The following is a 16,422-nucleotide window of genomic DNA, read 5'->3' as shown; positions in this document are numbered from 1 at the left end:
GTAAGACAACTCTATTTCTATTCACTAGAGCACTTGGCTAGAAATACACCAAAAATGCTTGATTATTCCAGAAAGCTATTTCCAATATTGAGACAATCCCTTAGTGCTTGAGATAGGATGAAATAAGCTTTTGGGCGAAGGTTATAAACATTATTCAAGTTGGTGATCCCCAATGCTCTTTACTTTGGTTGTGTGAGTGAGAGAGTTTTGCTTATTGTTCTTCTTATTTCTTATTTCTACTATAGTTTTTATCTTCTCTTCTTATGTTTTCTCTTTACATATTTATTTGTATATTTTGTTTTAGAGTTGTAGTTCTTATAATTCTCTTCCTCTTTTTATTTCTACAATTACTTGTATTTTGGTTATTGATTTGTAATCTTATTTAATCAATAATCTTGTTTTTGTAGTATTTTGCTTAGAGTTGTAAGAGTCTTGTTATTTTCCAAGGCCTTGAGACGGAGAAGAAGAAGAAAGAAAGGGAGAGGGAGGGAGTATCGGGAGAAGCAAAAGCAAGGAAAAAAATTAATATGAAAATAATAATTAACTAAAAGTTATTTTTAAAAAATTTGTTTGTGTTTTGTATTTTAAAATAACATTTGTTTAAAAGTAATTTAAACTATATATTATAAATTCATTAAATTATATAATAGAGGGTATTGATGTCATATTTGAATTTATTCAAAATAAATTCAAGCTTAGGATACTAATTTTAACTAATTGTGAAAATTGAGGGTCCAAAAGTGCATTTTTATAAATAGATGGTCTAAATTGGTATAAAAGCAAAACAGAATGAGCCAACTTGGTATAAGTCTAAGAAAGAATGTAAGGGGACAATTATTGATTATTGATATTTTGAAATAAAATCTTGAGAGAGAGTTTATCCTATTTTAGGAGGTTTCCCCGAGAGGTACGATAGTCATGGATGGCGTTTGGAGTCGCTTTGATGTCGAAGAATATGAAGCGGAAGCCTTTTGGGCAGATAAAAAACTTTAACAGATGCGAAGAAGAGATTTGACTCCATATCAATCCAGAAGAGTTAAAGATTAATTCGATCGGAGAAGCGAAACTGAAGGTGGAGTTCCCACCAACGATCGTCTTCCCAATTCTCTTCTATCACCATCTCTGTTTTCATCCTCCTCTTCATCTTCTCAGTACCACCATCTTTCAACCTCACAACCCACCACCACCACAACACTATCGTGAACCTCCACAACCACCCCCATCTGTAATCCACCATCACCACTAGCCCATTCATACTCATCTTCCTCTCATTCTCGATACTGTCATCCTACCCACCATATATCGCCCCAACCACTACCCCAATATCGTGAACCCCCACCATCTTCCCTATCACACTATCGTGACCAAACCCTTCACACCCTTCACACCCAACCCATGTTGCACCTACAAAGCCAAAACAAACTTCACATAAGAATTTACAAATTATCGATGACAAGTTACGACTTCAACATTCTACAATGACAAATCGCATCCATGATCTATTATTGAGAGAGGGAGACGCAAATAGTCATTGATTCGACTTTAAGGACAACCCAGTCGATGCTCACGACATTGGTGGCTTGCCTAAAGACCTAGTAGTCGATTGCGAAAAATGGTGTATGGCATCAGCATGGTTAGCTGTGGGGTTGATCTTCTAATCCAACAGGCAGCGACGACGAAAGCTTCACCACATGCCCACCCAACTCAAATCGTTGGTCACTTGCACACCACAACCCGACAGGCAACAGACCCAGTGGTTGGCAACAACATGGTCAATGCTGGTCATCTTCTCCACAATATTGTAGTAGAGGAAGTTCCACATTGTCATTGCTCTCTTTGCACGAACAGAGCTACAATGAGTTCACACATTGCTTTGGGCCAAAATCACCTTGCCCTAAGTGAAGGCCCTAAAGCAATAAGTGTGACCCAAGAACTAATATTGGAAGGGGTGAGCATAGCTCATGCCAAATTCATGGCAAACAAAGGAAACCCCTCAAAAAAGGAGATACTCTCAAGATTCTATCTCATAATATCAATAATTGTCCTCTAACATTTTTTCTTAAGCTTATATAGCCATTACAACAAAGCTAATAAAATGACAAAATATAACAAATTAAAGTTCTGGACTATTCTAAATAAGAATGGTAAATATATCTCCTACGTCACAAAAACATAAACATAGCTCTAACCATTTCTTTTTTTACATCTACTCAACTCATTAAAGAAAGAAGTAAAAAATCCACAAATTCAAGGAATTGTTACATTTATAAATCAAGTCAAATTGAGTTTAAGTGAAAGATAAAAGTTAGCTTGCACTGTTGAACTTCAAAACAGCAAGATAGAATTCAGGATCATCCACAAATTCAATCAAATCAAAAAAATGATCAGATGCAGCTTTCTGTAAAGCTGACTTCTCAGGCAAGTCAGATACTATTACATTTGAGAACTGTTTTCTCTGTTGCTCTAGTCCTTCTCTTCCTTGTAGATGGCTAATGACCAATCTTGCACCTGTACAAGTGTTTTATTTTCATTATAAACGTACAAAAAGTTCGGCAAAATTCACAGGGTTATAATCGAAACAAACAACTTCAAGGTTCTGGCTATGAAGGTTAAGCATGAGAGTTCTCAATAAAAGTGAAGGATTCTCAGCTAAAGTTCATCGCCTTTCAAGATTTTAAAGAAAATCACCTGGAGAACAATGCTTTGCTACTGCACCCAACACTTGGTCAAAGCTAAAGGGCAAGGCAGGAAGAAAGTAGAGAAACACAACATCTAAAGGAGCCCATTTTTCTGGTACATATACGAGTTCTCCTTGCCAACACTTAACCTTGTCGTACTTCTCTTTAATTCCAGCTAGCACAAAAAGAGAATCATGGACGACAAGCAAGAGATTGCAAGGTGAAGAATCAACCAACTGATCCACAAATCCTTCAGCAGCAGCAGAAACCATTACTCTTGAACTATTTTCAATCTCTCCGGAGGCTATAATCCGATTAAGTTTATGGTTGTAATCTTGACTGCAAATGAGATCATCTGAATCAAGAAAAGACCAATCTTTTTCGACAAAGTCTTCGAATTCCATTACAGGTATTGCTCCTTCATTTGGAGAAATTGTTTCGCCAATGGATGACTGTCGAATTTGTAGTGATTTGTGAGAAATCAAAGGGTGAGCTAAAGAAGGGCAATGAAGATGATAATGTTGTTGATTATGGCGGTTGGTGCGAATATTATGAGGTTGTATTTGACGATAAGGTGGGACCTGGGAGATAGATGATGGACTCAGGCAGAGGGAGGAAGATAAAGGGAGAGAATTCATGGCACAAAATCCGAGTATATACACTTATAGGTCTATCTGGTTTAGAGTGAGAAACTGCAGCAGTATTTTAGCACTAAATAAATGAAAACATATATGCACAAACACTTTGACTAATGACCTCTTCTGAATATTTACTATAACCACTTATTCTTCTCCATGTAGAATAATTTTTTCACATACCCCAAGTATATGTCCCTGCAAAAACAAGTACAAGTTTTATTCTTAAAAAGGAAAAACATAAAAAAAAAACCAGTTAAGTGTTTCCATACCAGTATTAAGAGAGGACTTTCAGTATGTAAGAGCTTAAAAGTTCTATACTTATATCAGTTATTCGTTGTTACCTAAAGGTACTTTAATCCACTTACTTTATAGATGGTAAAACCTTAAAAAACACTGAATTCCCTACTGCTATGGCCACTGGCCAGAGATATATAATAAATAAATAAAATCAGACTAACATAAACATTAAACTATTTAAGGAAAATGAATTTGAAAGTAGACCCATTCAGCAAAATAAACCCCTACAATCGAGAATCGAATAAACAAAAATTAGGTGGCTACTGATTCAAACTAAAACAAAAAATGAAGCACACGAACATAATCGCTAATTTGAAATTAGTCTGTGCTGTTAAAGTAGATGGAGATTAGCCATTTCTAAAACTGTTTTAATTAGTACCAACGCGATTACTTCCGTTCCTTTCCATTCATACTGACCTGATGTTTTGAAGTTCTTCGGTGAAGATTCAAAGGGGGCTAAGCAAATGGCGAGTGCGGAGGGGAGTCGTGGTGGACGTGAAGACGGAGGAGAGAGCTGAAGAGAACTTGTGAGGAGCAGCTGAGAAGGAAAAAGCTCAAGAGAGCTGAGAAGACAAGACAAGAGGAGAAAGGGATGAAGGAGGTACAACAACAAACACGATGGGATGGAATGTAATGCGTGGTTTTTTGAGATATGAACAATTAACATAATGTGACTTTTGGTGCCCTTAAATTGTCATTCTTTTTTCTTAGGACCTAGTAGAATAGTAAATACACACAATATTGTAATTTAAAGAGTTAATTACAATATGAACAAACAAAGAAGAAAAACTCAAAGATAAATTGATAGAGAAGAAAACATAACTCTTAGAACATGAATTTGGCTGAGAGAATCAAATTAGAGACGCAAATACTTGACACAATTGAGATTGTTGTCCAAAATCTATATTCATAGTCTTCCTTAAGAATCTCTTGATGCTTCAACAATGGATGAATGAGATTGGGATTTACAAGCCTTAAAAATCAACAAGTCAAGCAAGTCTTAGATGATTTTATTGGAGAAAATTAGTGGTCTTCGAGAGCTAGAGAGAGACAAGTGTGATTAGGGCTTCTCACACTCTAAATTAATTATTTTATAGTGTAAGCACTATCATTAGTGCTAATCAATAGGATTATAACATTTTAAATTAAGTTTTGGAACCAAAACACAAAATTGAACAAACATTGTACAGGCACGTTAGAGGACACATCACCTACTAACAGGCAACACATCACCTATTATGACAAGCCTAGTTTTTTAAACCTTAGGCAATGCATCACATTCAAGGTAGTGATGCAATGCTTGAAAGATTGTCTAAACTTCTCAAAAGTGACATTAAACACATCAAAGTACTCTCAATTTTTTTGGGCATCCTTAGATATCTCAATGTATTATTTTTTTACCAAAAAATATGATTTTTAACTACCTACAACAAAATGTCAAATTTCACACCAACATTATGTGAAACTATTAGGATTTTACATCATTATATGTAAAACTATTCACACCATGTATATAATCAATCGTAATATGCATTAGTGTTAGGATTGATTAAATGCAAAGCCTAAATGATATTACACATAGTGGTGTAAAATTCTTAATGATTTAACATTATGGAGATTTGAAATTTGAGTGTGACTTGTAGGCATTAAAAATTACGTTTTTGGGTCTAAAGTGGTGCAATGAGGTATCTAATCATGCCCAAAACGTTTGGGAGCAATTAAAGTTGTTTAAGGTGAATCTTGAGCAATTTGACCAGAGGCTAGGTGAAATGTTGCCATACAACAGGCGACATGTCACCTAATCCTGACATGACAAATATATTTTTTAGCTCCAAATTTGAAACTTAAAAACTGGAATCCTATTGGTTAGACTTAATGTCGATTCCTACACTATAAGGTTGGGAACATACTGTTGGTATTAAAAGTGTAAATCAAAGTGTACAGCAGAATGGTGTATTGAAAAAAAATTATTTTTAACATCGAACCACGATCAATATATGTATGTACACATTAAATCAAACACAATAAAAGATAGATCTAGATTTAATTTCTCTTGTTGCCTATCATAACGAATATATAATCCATAAGATTGCACAAAGATCCACACTGTGATCTTTCAAGCCAATCATCAACACACTAGGGCATATGTGGGTACGTAGGATGATATGGACAATATAGATTCTCTTTATATACTCAACACATGATATCTACATCAAGAGAGGTTGGAGAAGGAGCAAGGCTAAGAAAGTGCATCGTTCTTTTTCAAGTTTTCTCTAAAATCATAATAATGTCTCTCTTTGAAAATCACGATATATTAGATTTTTATAAAACTAAAATATCTATAAATATAGACTCAGCCAATAACTGATTAGTTTTATATATAATTAATTAGTCAATATTTCAATCAAATCAAAAAATCTCTTTTAAATAATAATTTAATAAATAAAAGAATTCAAATTATAACATTTAAAATTTGAACGAATCAAATTTAGGTCTGACCCTAGGTCACACACAATGGCTTGCACAGTGACTGACATGTAGCACTGTTGTGTTTCCCTAATTTTTTCTCATTTATTTACTTAATAAGATAAAATATATATATATATGCACTAAAATAATGTATTATTTCATAAATGCATAAATGTTAGTTAATTCAAAATTAATTTTATGTTATAAAATCTAAATAATTTATTATTATATAATAAATCAATATCATACTCTCTTAATATTAATTAACCAAAAGTCAATTAAAATTATTATCAACTAATATATATATATATAGTTTTAAAATAAAACATATTATTTAAATTAATTAATTAATTCATTCATTCATTCATAATTAATTATCACATAATTATACATTTGCACTAGAAAATTAATTTCTTGCAATTTTAGTCATTTCTCAATTTATTTTGTCATTACCACCCACACCATAGACAGCGTAGTATAGATGTGACTTAGGGACCATGAACCTGTAATACTAAGCTCGAATAAACCAGACTATTAATTGAACTCTTCAATTAAATAATCTTATTTATTAATTTCATTATCACTCCACTATAAATAAGGAATTGAACTCTTAGTTATTATTATAAAATTATATTTATAGAATTATTTCATGTTGTAGCGTCTCAAATTTGCTAATAAGGATTAGTGCCTTGATTAGCATGCAGGGAGGGCAATAATTGATTTAATTATGCTAGTATGTGAATTAAATGATTATATGATTAGAAATGCATGTTTATGTGAATTAAATATGCATGTGGGCCCCATTTGGCTATTAGGGGCATATTTGTTATTTTAGCCTGTTGAGGGCATAAATGTGATATATGTGTATATTGTGATTGATACCACGAGTGAGTGTTCAACCCTGTTATGACTATTTAGCTAAACTGCTGCTCTGAGCATAGTATACGCGATTTGGGGATGAATTCTGGCATTAGCATAGGTTTGGATTGGTTTGCAGGAGATTTAGAAGTTTAAAAATGGTGGTTATTCTTAGTTTTAAGGCTCAAGTCGCGACCCTGTTCATCAGGCGCCACGGCCTGCTTGAATAATTAGGCCTGGGGGCCATAGAAACTTGCCTAGGTGCTGCAATGCAAGGTGTAGCACGTCGCGGCCCGTGTCCTTCAGCAGAGAGGGATTTGCCTCTGACTTGAGCGCGCCGCGGCCCTTAAGGGATTGGGTTGCATCTCAAATGCAAAATTATGGCAGTTTGAGGGTTTTAAGCACAGGAACCCAAATGTTAAGGCTCGAGAAGGGTTCTACTAATTGGTTTAGTTGAATCCAAGGTCCCAAAGGCTAGAATAATATTCCGAAGTTATTTATTGGTTTAAGACCTGATGGATGGTTATTATGAATGGGTTGTGACTGGGTTTTCAATGAGGCTCAAATTAGGGATTGTGCTTAGGATCGCATTGGCTTATCAGCTCGGGACACAGGTAAGAAAATTATTTTACCCGTAGAGCAGGGCATGGACCTATTGTTTGTATTGCAGGGTGCGACCCTAATGTTTATGTTTAATATGCGTTTACATATCTATGAATATTATGGATGTTTATGAATGAACGACGAGGGCCGAGAACGGCGAGGGCTGAGAACGACGAAGGCCGAGAACGACAAGAAGCTGGGTACGGAAAGGGGCCGAGATCAGCGTTGAGCATGCTGAGTGCAGGCCACTAGGGCGAGACCCTCCTAGGGTGTTGTATCCACCCGCTCGATGAAGACTACGAACCCACGGCCTGGTAAAGCACCTGGGACGGCATAGGCCGCTATGTGTGTTAGCTCGTTGGCTGTTTCGCTGTATATTGTTGTATGTGATATGTTATATGTTGATTTTTCTTGCTGGGCTTTGACTCACAGGTTCTCTTTGGTACAAGTAAGGGCAAGGAAAAGGTCGACCAACCATAAGTACGGAGAGCGTGGAGCGACGGGTACATGTTCGGCCTACCTGGCTGCCACGACTAGGGTTATTTTGGAGAATGTACTGTAGTGAACTACTTTTGTCGCTTAGGTCGACCTTAATTGTATTTTTGAGTTGTAATGTATTTTCTAAACAGTATTTTGGGATCCCAATTGTATAAATTTTATGATTTCAATGAATGTCCAAATTTTTATAGTTAATGTCATTAAATGGGTTTTATTTTAGTTTAGTCACACTTTTAAAATCTCGATTAGCAAGCTAATGGCACATTTTTAACTCACATAGTAACGGCTCTAAGGAAGTAGGGTGTTACAACTTAGTATCAGAGTGTGCCAAGATTTATGGTTCTTGGAGATCGACCGAACATGTACGCTCGCTGCCAGTGACAAGCTCGACTCAAGGTTGGTTGGTATTTAATTGACTATATGCTTAATTGCTTGCTTAAGTTGCCTTGTTTGCCTGAATATGTAGATAGAGCATGATGAATATGCTGATATATGCATGATGCTAGGGCATGACCCCTTGATTGTTGTATGTTATGTGTGATATGTGGACTTGCTGGTTGTGGTTGATTGATGAAATTGGGAGGTGGTTCTGGATGTTGTTATCATGCCTGATGTGCGGCGTCATTGATTGCAGGCATATTATAGTAATGCCTCAACGATCAATTAGACTCCGCGTCAATAGGGTCGAGGATGACAACCAGGGTTAGGACCCTCCACCTGCCCCATCGAATTGGAAACAGATGTTTGCCGAGATGAAAGCTAGACTTCATCGGACAAAGGAAGTAGCATCCTCCCACCTTCGAGGGTGGCCCAGACCCACTGCGAGCAGAGCAGTAGATGAACATGATTTCTTCCATCCTGGATTTCATGAGGGTGGAGGGGAATGAGAGAGTAGCCTGTGCCAGCTACATGTTGAGAGAAGATGCCTGCATCTGGTAGGATGTTGTGTCTCAGAGAAGGAATGTTGCAGTCATGACTTGGGAAGAATTTAGAAACATATTCAATGAGAAGTATTACAGTGTCGCAGTTTGAGTTGCGAAGGTTGATGAGTTTACATAACTGACTCAGAATTGGATGACGATTACTGAGTATACCTTGAAGTTTGATTGGTTAGCGAAGTTCGCGCCAGATTTGGTGCCTACTGACATGTCACAGAGGGATCAATTTATGTGGGGATTGAATGTTATGATCGCCCGTGACGTCAAGATAACTCTAGATCTGAGAACTACCACTTATGCACAAGTAGTGGAGAAGGCCTTTATAGCTAAGGGGGTCAAGGATCAGATTTGGCGAGAGGGCTCCGCTAGGCATGATGCTCAGAGGATGGTGCCTCCTTTTACTGGATCTAGCCGGGGTAGTGGCCCCAGTGAACAGAAGAGAAAGGCCCCAGATTCTTTTGTTCCTCCTGGCTCAGATAGGAGGGCACGGGGTGCTTTCAGTGGTCGCCAGGGCGAGGGAGACAATTGGAGGAGTTTACTAGTGTGTCCTCGGTGTAGTTGATGACATCAGGGAGAGTGCAGGATCAGGGTCTTCTTTACTTGTGGGAGCACTAGTCACCTGAGGAAGGACTGCCCACCAGCCAAAAAAGAGCGACAGCCTCACTCCTGCCAAAGTATTTACCTTGACCCAAACTAAGGTTGAGGCTAGTCCCTCAGTCGTGACAGGTCAAATTTCTAGTGCTGGTTCTTCTTTTACTGCATTGATTGACTCAGCGGCTAGTCATTCATTTGTATCTACTAGAGTGATAGATCAGCTGTGTATAATCCCAAAATATAAGTTCAATAATATTTATAAGTACATTGATTCCCAAGTTTTAGTGATAGTTAAAATAAATCAAACTATCATTTTCCAAATAGATTTATAATTTTAAGCACAAATCAATTCTAAAAAGATAGGATTTTTCTTCACTTTTCAAAAAGTATAATTTCAAAGTATTTAATGTGAATCAACCTAATGAAACAACAAAAAATCAAATAACATTATTTATAAGGAAAAACCTAATATTTTTATTTTAAGCATTGGATGTGTACAATTTAATGACACATCTTACACAAAGAATATTATGTTTTTGCACTAATGAAGAACAAAGTGTAAATATGTGCTAACAATAAAAAATACATGATATTTAAGATGAAAGAAGATATTTGAAAAAGAAAAATCCATAAACTTTGTTGCACAAAATGGGAAATCAACATACAAAATAAATACTATCTAGTTATATATTGTTTCATCATCACCTTAATAATCTTAAAAAGATTACAAACTCATAACTAGAATAAAAAATACAAACAAAAAAATTACTAACATAACTTAGGAAAATTTGGAGGAAAACCCCCAAATTGTTCCTCTAAAAATACATAGAAAATTAACCAAAAAGAAGAAGAAGATGAAGAGAATAGAGAGGTTTGAAAGTATAGAAACTTTGTGGTATGACCTCTTCCAAAATAAGCACCTCCTAAATGGTCTTGAAATTTCCATATTTATAGCAAAATGAGAGTATTAAAATAATTAAATGATTAAATTAATTATAATTTGGAAAATAGGGGTAAATTACAGGGTGTAATGATGATTTTGGGGTAAAATGTGTAGAAAAGTTTGGGTAAAAAATGGTATTTTTGGATGTAAGGGGACAAAAGGATTTATTGGGCTCAAAAAAAGGGGAAAAAAGAGGTTGGTTTGGGTGGCTAGGACAGGCAGGGGAGTGGGTGCTGGGGTGTTGGGCTTGGTCTGGGCAGAGGGTGGCAGGCCCACTCCGGTTGGGCTGAAGGGTGGAGCAGGCCGAAGGTGCTGGGAAGGAGGCCAGGCGGGCCTGGCTTAGGGCAGCTGGTAGGCGAGCCTGAAGGAGGCAGGGAGTAGGTACACGGCTGGGCCACTTGGAGGCTTCAGGAGGCAGCTGGTGGGCCGTGTAGGTGCTGGCGGGCCTTCGGCTGATGCTGGGAACAAGGGAGGCACGAGAGGAGATGCTGGGCAGCGTTGGGCCTGGCTAAGGCTGGGCCTGGGAGGAACGGGCCATGGGTTTGCTGGGCCAGGCGATTGAAGGGGCAGCTTGTTTGGGCCATGTGATGGGCTGCGTGGGGAGTCTTAGTTTTCAGTATTACCACTCATTTTTTCCTTCCTTTTCTTGGCTTTCAAGAGCTAGATACAACATAATTCCTACAAAAATAAATATAAATTAAGTCATGATAAAATATTTTCAATTATAAAATAAATCATATTAATTCTTTTGAAAATATAACTTAATTTAATTAAACAATTAAGCTCAAAAGTGCATCTTTTTACTCCTAACTTAACAATATTAATTTTAAATAATTAAACTATAACATTTTACAATAATATAACTATGAAAATACACAAAAATCTATAAAATTAAAATAAACTTAGTAAATTCAAAATTACTTAAAAACTTAATAAATTACTTAAAAACTCAAAGACTAAGCAACAATTAGCATAAAAAAATGTGATAAAATAACTCTATTTTGTAGAGCTATCATACCCCCAAACTTAATATTTTGCTAGTCCACAAGCAAAAGAAAAATTAAAAACTGTCAAAATTGGTAAAATGTGTTTCCTTGATCTTTTTCATTCACCTTTAGGTAATATATATATACAATATTACAAGCTAAAGTCTGCCTACAACTATGTATGTATCCTAGAATTATGGCTATATTATGACTATTATCCCATTGAACAAATCATAAAGAGATACATAGAATATACATCTTCTAAAAATAGAAGATTATTGTGATATTCTAATATAATCTTAATACCCCCCCCCCCCCCCCCGCCCCCTCAAGTTGGAGCATGGAGATCACAAATGCCCAACTTGCCAAGGAGATACAAAAACGTGCGCTTGCCAAGGGCCTTGGTGAAGATGTCGGCAAGCTGATCATCAGTAGACACATGATACGTAGAAATAATACCATCACGAATGGCATCACACACATAATGACAATCAACTTCAATATGCTTGGTACGCTCATGAAAGACAGGATTTTGAGCAATGTAGAGGGCCGATTGACTATCACAATATAAGTGCATGGCTTGCGAATGTGTGACACCCAAACTTGCAAGCAAAGCTTTGAGCCACTTCAACTCGGAAGTGACAGCGGCCATGGAACGATACTCAGCCTCAGCAGAAGACCGGGACACTGTATGTTGTTTCGTGGTCTTCCAGGAAATCGGAGAAGAGCCAAGAAACACTATCCAACCAGTAAGAGACCGTCTAGTCAAAGGACACGTAGCCCAATCTGAATCACACCAACCTGTCAGAGATAATTCACAATCAGTGCAAAGAAGAATGCCTTGACGCGGACACCCTTTTAAGTAGTGAACCGTACGAAGTGCCGCATCCCAATGATCTTGACGAGGGTGTTGCATAAACTGAGCCAAGATATGAACAGTATAAACCAAGTTTGGACGTGTGAATGATAAGTAAATGAGATGACCCACAAGTCGTCTATACCGTTCAGGATCAACGAGCAAAGGGCCTTTGGCGAGAGCCAATGTGTGATTCTGCTCAATGGGAAAGCCAACGGGACGAGATCCCAATAAGCCAGCTTCAGCAATAATATCAAGTGTGTATTTTCGCTGACACAAGAAGATGCCCTTTGAATTACGAGCAACCTCAATACCAAGAAAATATTTCAAGACACCCAAATCTTTCATATGGAAACACTCATGCAAATAGGCTTTGAAATGATCAACAGCGGAAGCATCATTACCAGAAATAATGAGATCATCAACATACACAAGAACATTGAGTTGGATCGATCCCTGATGGAGTGTAAACAAAGAATAATCTGAATAAGACTGAAGGAAACCATAGGTCTTCAAAGAAGCAGCTAACTTAGCAAACCAACATCGCGGAGCTTGTCGTAGACCATACAAAGACTTCTTGAGATGACACACTAAACCAGGATTGCGAACATTGAAGCCAGGAGGAAGTTTCATGTAAACTTCTTCATCAAGATCACCATGCAAAAACGCATTATGAACATCCATCTGATGCAAAGCCCAATTCTTGACTGCTGCAACTGCTAAGAAGGCGCGAACAGTGACCATTTTCGCAACGAGAGCAAAAGTTTCATTATAATTAACCCACTCAACTTGATGATTGCCAAAAATAACTAGACGAGCCTTAAGACGCTCTACTTGCCCATTTGCATGATATTTGATTTTGTAGACCCATTTAGAATCAAGAGCCTTTTTATGAGGAGGTAAAACTACCATTTCCCAAGTGCCATTAGCTTCTAAAGCAGCAATTTCTTTCTGCATAGCCTTGCGCCAACCTTCATATTGCATAACTTCTTTAAAGGAACGAGGCTCAATGTCGTCAGTGATAGCTGCAAGAAAAGCACGGTGTTGTGGAGAAAACTTATTACAATTCACATAATGTGCTATAGGATAAGAAGACCTGAGGAGCTGGTAGAAGACAATGAACACTCAAATGGACTCGAAGATTGTACAGTGTGGGTAACAAAGTCACGAAGAAGAATAGAGGGACGCTTATCCCGCAACCCGCGCCCCAAGGCATCAGCGGATGCAGGAGGCATCGGGGATGGGCGTTCCAGCACATCATCAGTTCCAATTGTAGGGGTTGCATGGTCATCAACCAAAACAGACTCCAAGTCATCCAAAAAATCAACATTAATCCCCACATTAGAATCAGGTGGCGGCGAGGAAGGAGTGGGCACTTGAGAAGTAGAAGCAGTCTCGTAAGGAAATTCATTTTCATGAAACTTTACATCTCTAGAAACAAAGATGTCACCAGTCTGAAGGTCATACAATTTCCACCCTTTCTTCCCATGTGGGTAACCAATAAAAACACACTTCCTACTTCGAGGAGCAAATTTATTACCTTTAGCCTTTTGATTGTGAGCAAAAGCTAAACAACCAAAGACCTTAAGTTCATCAAAATCAGGTGCCTGGCCAAAGAGAATTTCAAAGGGAGTTTTATTTTGGAGTAAACCAGAAGGAGTTCTGTTAATGAGATACACTGCACCAAGCACACATTCTCCCCAAAAAGTAATAGGAATATTTCCTTGAAACATTAAAGCACGACCCACATTAAGAATATGTTGATGTTTTCGTTCCACGCGACCATTTTGTTGAGCAGTCCCAACACAGGAGGTTTGAAAAATAATGCCATTTGTATCAAAATAATCCAACATGCATTTAAACTCCGTACCATTATCACTCCTTACTCATTTGACATGTGTTTCAAATTGACGGGCAATCATAGCAAAAAATGAACAAAAAATTTGATAAACTTCTGATTTTGAACGCAATAAATAAACCCATACAGCTCTTGAAAAATCATCCACCAAAGTTAAAAAACAATGTGCTCCACACGAAGAGGGTATCTTATTTGGGCCCCATAAATCACAATGAATAAGTTCAAAAATTCGACGAGCTTTACTATCACTAACAGGAAAACTATCACGTTTTTGTTTTGCTTGAGGACAAACATCACATGCTTTATTCAATTTCTTTCGAGAAGTACTAGAGGAAATAGCAGGAACTAATTTGACGACTCTATCTGATGGATGCCCAAGACGGCGATGCCACAACTCAAAATCTGAAATCTCTGGAACCGTTACCGCACAGACTGTAGGAATCCGTCGAAAATAATAGAGTCCATCCTTACGTTCACCGGCTCCAATCAGACTCCCCGAGCGTAGGTCCTGTATAGCACATAAAGAATCAGTGAATTGTAAAAGGCATTTAGAATCATCAATTAATTGTGACACCGAGATTAAGTTACAATGGAACTGTGGTACAAATAAAACATGCTCAAGTATCAACCCATCAGTTAACAAAATGCGCCCAGCCTTAGTAGCAATGGCATGTGCACCGTTAGGTAACCCAACAGAACATTGCAAAATAGGATGAAGGTTCGTCAAACATGATTCAGTGCCAGTAACATGATGAGAAGCGCCAGTATCAATAATCCAGGAAAAAGGAGAGAACTCACCCATCATCTGATCAGGGTGGCGATTATTTATCATATTCAATAAAATATGAACCTGCTCCGGTTTCAGATCATGCAAAGAAATGCCAGAAGGCCCATGAGAGGAAGCCATTGAATCATTCCCACCACTAGCCATAGCATTGGCAGTAACGACCGTGGCGGCCACGGCTTTGGGCCGACCACGAGGAGCAGTCGGAGGAGGCGCAGGAGATGGTTGTGCATGGGGTCGTGCACCGCCTTGGACACCACGATTCCGATCTTCCCACCAATCCGGATATCCATGCGTTTTGAAACAAGAATTGTCTCATGACCCGATCGCTTACAAACAGAACAATACAATTTTGATTTATCGGGACGGGTAAAACGAGCCTTGGGTCGTGTAGTTTGGAGAGCAAACGTATGGATTTCCTCCTTGTCCGCACTATCTCGAGCAATACCCCGAGACTTTTCTTCCTGAAGACATGCTTGATACACACGATCGAGATCAGGTAAAGGAGAAGTAGACAACAAATTAGAACGTACCGTGGCATATAAATCATCATTGATGCCAATGAGAAATTGATGGAGTTTCTCCTCCTCTCGATCCGCAGCGAACTGGCCAGCAAGATTACAAGTACACTTACCACAGTCACACGCATGGAGAGGTTTGAGACGATCCAATTCATCATACAATCCCATCAAACGAGTATAATAATCATCAATAGACATATTCGAAGTTTGCTTACAGTTGGTAATATCGGCCCGCAATTGTTGAAGGCGAGGACCGTTGGCCACGCAAAAACGTTTCTCAAGATAATCCCAAAGTTGTTTGGCTTCATCATGAAAAGGAATGGAGGCCGCCAATTTGGGATCAAGAGTCCGCAGGATCCATGAGACAAGCATAGAATTGACAGTGTCCCAATCGAGTTGTTTCTTCTTCTCTGTCGGTTTGGTGATTGTCCCATCAACAAACACAAACTTTCGGCGAGCTTTCAAGGACAATTTAATTGCACGTGCCCATGCAATATAATTGTCATTAGAGAGGATCACATGGGTGATCATGTTGCCGGGTTGATCCCCAGACCCAAGATAATAGGGAGAGTGGGGATCGATTTTCACATCATCGGCCATAATCAGAAGAATAGATGGTTTTTTTTTTTAAGATATATATATATATATATAGATGGAGAGAGAGATGGTGGTGGGTTCTGGGTTGGTCGACTAGAGGTTAAGGAGGTATATATGAATATATATATAGAGAGAGAATGGTATATGGGATATATGGTATATGGTAGATGAGATAGAGAGATATGTGGAATATGGGGAGTTGTCTGATTTCTTTCGTGGTAGGGAAGGAAAAAAAAATGGTGTGAGCTTGCTAGGCTGCTAGGGCTCTGGTACCATGTCAAAATTGGTAAAATGTGTTTCCTTG

General features: G+C 37.9%; 1 protein-coding gene across 1 annotated transcript; it reads right to left on the bottom strand.

Annotated features, from left to right (window-relative positions):
- Positions 1–2,246: 2,246 nt before the first annotated feature.
- On the bottom strand, positions 2,247–4,281 carry LOC133823416 (uncharacterized). Its single transcript, XM_062256184.1, has 3 exons — positions 4,031–4,281; positions 2,689–3,511; positions 2,247–2,508 (listed from the first exon to the last, which is right to left on the bottom strand). Exons 2-3 carry the CDS (start codon positions 3,314–3,316, stop codon positions 2,306–2,308), a joined length of 831 nt encoding a protein of 276 aa, XP_062112168.1. The 5' UTR covers positions 3,317–3,511; positions 4,031–4,281; the 3' UTR covers positions 2,247–2,305.
- Positions 4,282–16,422: the final 12,141 nt, after the last annotated feature.

This window comes from Humulus lupulus, chromosome 3 (genome assembly GCF_963169125.1).
Source record: "Humulus lupulus chromosome 3, drHumLupu1.1, whole genome shotgun sequence".
Lineage (NCBI taxonomy): Eukaryota > Viridiplantae > Streptophyta > Magnoliopsida > Rosales > Cannabaceae > Humulus > Humulus lupulus.
Note: the sequence above shows the minus strand (reverse complement) of the source record. Positions and strands in the feature narration are given on the sequence as shown.